Source organism: Rutidosis leptorrhynchoides, chromosome 4 (assembly GCF_046630445.1).
Source record: "Rutidosis leptorrhynchoides isolate AG116_Rl617_1_P2 chromosome 4, CSIRO_AGI_Rlap_v1, whole genome shotgun sequence".
Classification (NCBI taxonomy): Eukaryota; Viridiplantae; Streptophyta; class Magnoliopsida; order Asterales; family Asteraceae; genus Rutidosis; species Rutidosis leptorrhynchoides.
The window spans coordinates 209932566-209938738 of NC_092336.1; the positions used below are offsets into that span (position 1 = coordinate 209932566).

Sequence of the window (6173 nt, forward strand, 5' to 3'; positions counted from 1 at the left end):
TCCCTCTAGCACGAAAAAAACTCTCCGTAATAACCTCATTCCCAAAAAGATTGAAATTTTCAGTTGGAGAGCGTTAAAGAAGAGAATCCCGGTACGGGTCGAGCTTGATAAAAGGGAAATCGACCTACATAGTGTGCGTTGCCCTGTGTGTGACGATGGGCTCGAGTCGGTTGATCACTCACTTGTTTCGTGTAAGTTTGCATCGGAAGTTTGGGTTCGTATTTATAATTGGTGGAATATGGGGCCATGTACATTTTCGACTGTCGATATTCTTGAAGGCAATCTCGCACAAGCTTCGTCTTCGTTGGGAAAGAAAATTTGGCAAGGGGTGTTGTGGGTTTGTGCATATTACTTATGGAAGAACCGCAACATGAAAGTTTTTCGTAATGAGGAGTGGTGTGTCCCGGTTCTAGTAAATGAAATTCAAGTTAAAGCTTTCGAATGGATCTCGTGTCGGCTTAGGGGGAAGAACATCGATTGGTCTTCTTGGCTTGTCAATCCTCATGTATTTTTAAATTTGTAACCGTTTGTTCGGGTGCTCTCTCCGCACACGACTAACTTTCGGTTTCGATCGGGTCGATCTCCTTGTTGACCGGCGCCCTGTTTTGTAATCTTACGTTTTTGAGTTGATATATTATATCTTGCTTTTCAAAAAAAAAAAAGATGACCCGATCCATGTGACCCGTTTTAAAGTTACCGGTTCACTTTAAAGTTTAGTCGGTTTCGGTTTGCTTGTGCGCTTCACAAAATAGCATATTCCCAATTTCCTGAAAGTAATTGAAGCTTCTAAACCCTGTTGCTGTTACTTTACTTTCTGTATGTAATCTGTTTCGTGTTGTATTTCAATTGATTCAAATCAAACCAATGGCTGCTATCAATAAGTACGTCATCAAACGCTTGTTACATAACATAGGTATGTAAGCATTACTTGTTTTTTTACAATTTTATGGTTACATGATTTGTATTATAAACGTTTCTTCATTTATTTATACTTTGAAATTACATTGTCTGAATCGATTTTGGTGTAATTTATTACATGGGTTTGAATTGTACTTTAATTTAAAGCTATCAAGAATCAAGATTTTGTTTAAATATGCGTTTTAATATGAGTGAACAAAGAAATATTTGAATAAAAAAATGGTGGATTAAAGAAATAGGTATTTTTAGTCATAAAGATTAAGTCTTTTGGAAATGGTTTATTGTGAAGAACAATAAGAAAAATACTGTAACTGTTTTTAGTCATAAAGATTAAGTCTTTTTTTTTTACTTGTAAAGAATTAAATGAAGGGTGGTGATGTATTAGCACCTGTTAAGCTAAACAGGGTTCCATTCTTTTGCTATTTAGGGTGAGTTGTAGAATTAGGCTTCATATTTGCATTTTTTTATTTGTTTGTTTAGTTCATTTCATTTTGGTGGTGTAGATTTTAGTTCCAAGTTGATAAGAAAAAGAGAATCGTATCAGTGTTCTATTATCGACGTACTTAAGCGTTATCAATCACAATGGTCAAAGGTAGGAAAGTCCAACTTAAAAGATGCGAAGGATGCATCTGTATCATCATCATCCATAACATCTCAACAAAACAACCAAACTGAATCGAATCCCGGAGTTGGTAAATACAGTTCTGATGAAGATGATGTAGCGAGTAATAAATGGAAGCTAGATTATGATTGGCTCACAAAAGCACTTGAACCAGCACTACAATTGTGGAAGTGGCCTATACCCTCAGGTTTGTTTACTAATTTTCTCTGTTTTTTTATATGTGTTTTGGATTTTGGCTTTTGTCAAACCTTTCTTGTTATTTACAAATATCGAACAACAAGTTTTTGACCTAATTTTGACTTTGACCGACTCAGACCCGACTCGGATCAGAGCTCGACTTTGACCCAACTTTTTAGCATTGACCGACTTTTAAGTTTTTGGGCGAGTCGGGACGGGCTTGTCTCCAAACCGATGCGTCGGCTGACTTTTCAACTGTGCACCAAGGAGGTTTTATACATATTTAATATTTATTTCTTTATTATTTCACTACAACCGATACTTAATTTCCATGTAACCCTATTTATGCATTTTCAACAAAATGCACAGAATTATTCACTTTTATAAGTGTACACAAACGTCTCCATTTAGTATGTGCGCAGACATTAGCAATTATTGCATTTATAGATGTGGACATTTTGTATGTTTTTATAATTGGGAGCATGTTGATAACGTTTTTTTATTAATGATAAAAAAGTGAGCAAAAAAGTGTGTAGAAATGAGATATTTGCTGTAATAAATGACTGATTTGTATTTTAATTTCATTATTCATATTAATTTGAGTGATGGCATGTGATTCAATGTTGTTAGTTCATCGTTTGTTTAGTCAGCAAACTCATGATAATAATCTGCAGTCTACCAAAAACTTGCACTATGTAATGCTGTATTCTATTTCACAGGTGGAGACAAAATTCCACCGATTAATCGATCATTTGCAGAAATCCTCTCAAGCATTCAACGGAGCAAACTCGGAGTCCAAGATTGGAGCTTGAGTGACCTCACAATCGGTTTATACCTTATTTATCTTAAACAAGCCTCTGCAAATCCATACGAAGATGTTAAAGGCGTAAAGATTTCATCTGACACCGTGGTAATTTCATTAAACTCACATTTCACCAAAAAAAAAAAAAAAAAAGCGGGTTCCACCTCATATTGTTCTTACATATGTGTAGGTCCAGGATCTGATATACCATATAGAACTAGCAAAGGGGGCTTATAGGGATAGTGCTGCTGGTCTGGCCAAAAACAGCATGCTTCGTGAAAGCAACGTAATAAAATTTGTGAAAAATTCTAGTATGTTGCGACCCGGTTACTACATTGGGATCGATACGCGTAATAAGCTTGTGATTTTCGGAATACGAGGAACGCATAGCGTGTCTGATCTTATTACGGATATTGTTTCTTCGAGTGATGCGGAAGTCAATTTTGAAGGATATTCGACCCATTTTGGCACTGCTGAAGCTGCTCGTTGGTTTCTTACTCATGAAATTGGAACCGTTAAGAAGTACCTCGATAAACATGAGGTAGTGATAATATTCTTTTTAATTGATATGTTAAAAAGTTGGGTTCTATTATATCGCAGTTTCGACTGTGTTGTAATGAACGGGTCGATCTAGGTTATGTTTTATCTCTAGCGGGTCAAAAGGTTAAAACAGTTAGCTTGCATGGAAATGGGTTAAATAAGATGATATTACTCGAGGTGTATTTATATTGCATAAAACATTATAAAATCATTTGATTCGATGAATTAGGTTATATTTGACACGTTAGTAAATAACAGAGAAAATAACGTTGCTTTTAGTTTAAAAAAGTTTTGTCTAAATTTTCTAAGAAGTGAGAGATGTCTTTTGATTCAAATAAAATAGTGAAAATCTTGAAAAATACTCGATTTTATTTTTTATTTCAATATCTCATTTTCAATTATATCTGAACTTGTTATCCTATTCTTCTAGCTTTCCTGAAAAGGTTCATACAAATATTACACTTTTTTGTGACTAAACACACTCTAAAAGTATAGTAAAAAGGTGTATTTGGTCAATTCAACCCGAATTGACTGACCCATATTGCCACTGATTATGACTTTGTTCACATCATGTATTCTTTATTGTGTAATAAGACTAATTTGTTTACAGGGCTTTAGGTTAAGGCTGGTGGGCCATTCACTTGGAGGTGCGATTGCGTCAATGCTAGCTATAATGATTCGTAAAAAAACGAGTGAGGAATTGGGTTTTAGCCCTGAAATTGTTACGGCAGTTGGATATGGTACACCACCGTGCGTTTCTAAAGAACTTGCAGAATACTGTTCTGATTATGTCACGACCGTTTGTATGCAGGTTGGTATTTAACTTGAATGTTCATGTTATCAGAATTGCTAAAATAGCTTTACATAATATATAATTTTACACTATTGTTTTATGACATACAGGATGATATAATCCCAAGGCTAAGTGTAGCTACCCTGATGAGATTAAGGAATGAAATTCTTAAAACTGATTGGTAAGTAGCTTCTGCAACTAGAGACTTCATGAATAAAAATTCACAAATATGAAGTCTATATTGCAATATAAAGACTCAAACTTTGGTAATTTTATCTTTATAAAGACTCAAACTTTGGTAAAAATTCACTAGCATGAAGTCTATATATGCAATATAAAAACTCAAACTTTGGTAATTATTTCTTTTGTTTGCAATATAAATACTCAAACTTTGGTAAAAATTCACTAGCATGAAGTCTATATTTGCAATATAAAGACTCAAACTTTGGTAATTTTATCTTTTATTTGCAATATAAAGACTAAACTTTGGTAATAATTAACTAGCATGGAGTCTATATTTGCAATATAAAGATTCAAACTTTGGTAATTTTATCTTTTATGGCTATATTTTTTTTTTTACCTTTGTTGTAAAACTCCCCGATTAATGCCGATTACTCTCCAATTACTCCTCTTTAGGAACCCGCCGATTCAATTTTAATCCAATTGGTGTTTAGATTAATAACATGTCAGAAAAGTCAATAAGGTCAAAGCTAAATTTATTTTTTGATATTGTCAGGAAAACCATCTTTGAAAAGGAGGACTGGAGAAGTGTTTTGGAGTTGGTTACGAATGCAAAACAGGTTGTATCATCTGTTCAAGATGTAGCTAGGAAGCTAGTTGATTATACAAAGTTCGGTAACCAGACAAAGTTTATCGGTAAGCTCTACTTTTCTTACAGAAAAATGCTATGTTATTATATAATAAAAATAATAATAATTGATGATAAAATGACTATTTACCAAAAGCTACTTGTTTACGAGGGTGTCAATTCTGACCCATTAACTTATGAATGGGTCAGTTCGTGGGTCAAACATTATTAAAGTGAAAAATTGTGTATTTAGTCCATGAACTCCCTTAGTCATTATACTGTATTTTGTATTTTAATTTGTAATTAAAATAATAATAATGAGTAAATTTTTGTGTGTTTGTTTTTTGACGAAAAGGTTTGACTTTATTTGGTTTTTAATCCACTATTACAGATGTTCCTGGTAAAAAAGATTCAATTGCGGTGGCAAGTAGTATCCCTACAACCACCGTACCCGACGTTGCAAAATTTGACGAGATTAAAGAAAAAGTAAAAGATTTATCGTTTCCCAAGGAGGAACTGTTTATTCCCGGTACCGTTTATTATCTAAAACGGAAAGAAGAAAAACACAACGGTAACAAAGTGAACAAGTTCACGCTTTGGAAGAGACATACAGGTGAACATTTTAAAAGGATACTATTAACAAACAACTTGATTTCAGACCACAAATGTGATAGCCATTACTATGCTTTACGGGATGTCTTAAAAGGTATTCCCGGGCCTCAAAAACAATAATAACCATCGTTTTATGGGTCTCGGTTAATACAATCTAGTGAATGAATGACATCGAGTGTCGAAAACAGCAATGTGTTTTGCATATTGGAGATGTTTTTTGTAATTTGGTGTAAGTTGTGATTTTGATGCATCTTGTGGAAGCATTTAGTTAGACTTATAGCCTTATAGGGCAGAAGAGGTGGTTGTAAAAATGGGCTTACATATTATTTTGGGCCAATATTGAAACCAGGCAAGCCCAAATATGTACACTCCAAACTTGTCCGATTAAGTTATGCTAGATTTTAGATTCTAGCTATTTTTTCTTTAGAACAACAATTTACAAATCCAATTCGAAATTATCCACAAATATGCCCACAAGGGGGTTTGAACCCTCAACCTCTTTGGTTGAAAGGCTCCCCTCAACCTTTTTTGTTAAAAGACTCCTCAAATATCTATTTTGCGCGTTTAAGCAACTTATGAATAATTGATGTTTTTTTTTTTTTTTTTTTTTTTTTTTTTTTTTTTTTTTTTTTTTTTAACAATGTTGTTGCAGTAGTCTAGGTGGAATTGTTTTCTTTAGAGGCGTGACCTCAAAGTGTAGTTAGTGAGGATTGAACATGAGTCTCCATCACAGATTCCCAAATATCCAACCACTAGGCTACCACTTGAGGTTAACAGTCTATGTGAATTTCAACTGCTTTGTTTTCTCATCTAGTTTTTCCTTTCTTTTTTGACCCATTTCTCTTGTTTGAAATGAAGACGATCCATATCTACCTATTCACAAGTAACTGGGTTGAGATTA

The 6173-nt window shown here is 33.9% G+C and overlaps 1 protein-coding gene across 1 annotated transcript; it reads left to right on the plus strand.

Moving 5' to 3' along the window:
* Window positions 1-750: 750 nt before the first annotated feature.
* Window positions 751-5737, plus strand: LOC139843590 (uncharacterized). Its single transcript, XM_071833703.1, has 8 exons — window positions 751-913; window positions 1422-1727; window positions 2437-2627; window positions 2710-3060; window positions 3670-3870; window positions 3963-4033; window positions 4589-4728; window positions 5052-5737. The coding sequence occupies exons 1-8, from the start codon at window positions 865-867 to the stop codon at window positions 5390-5392; spliced, it is 1650 nt and encodes a 549-aa protein (XP_071689804.1). The 5' UTR covers window positions 751-864; the 3' UTR covers window positions 5393-5737.
* The last annotated feature ends 436 nt before the right edge of the window (window positions 5738-6173 follow it).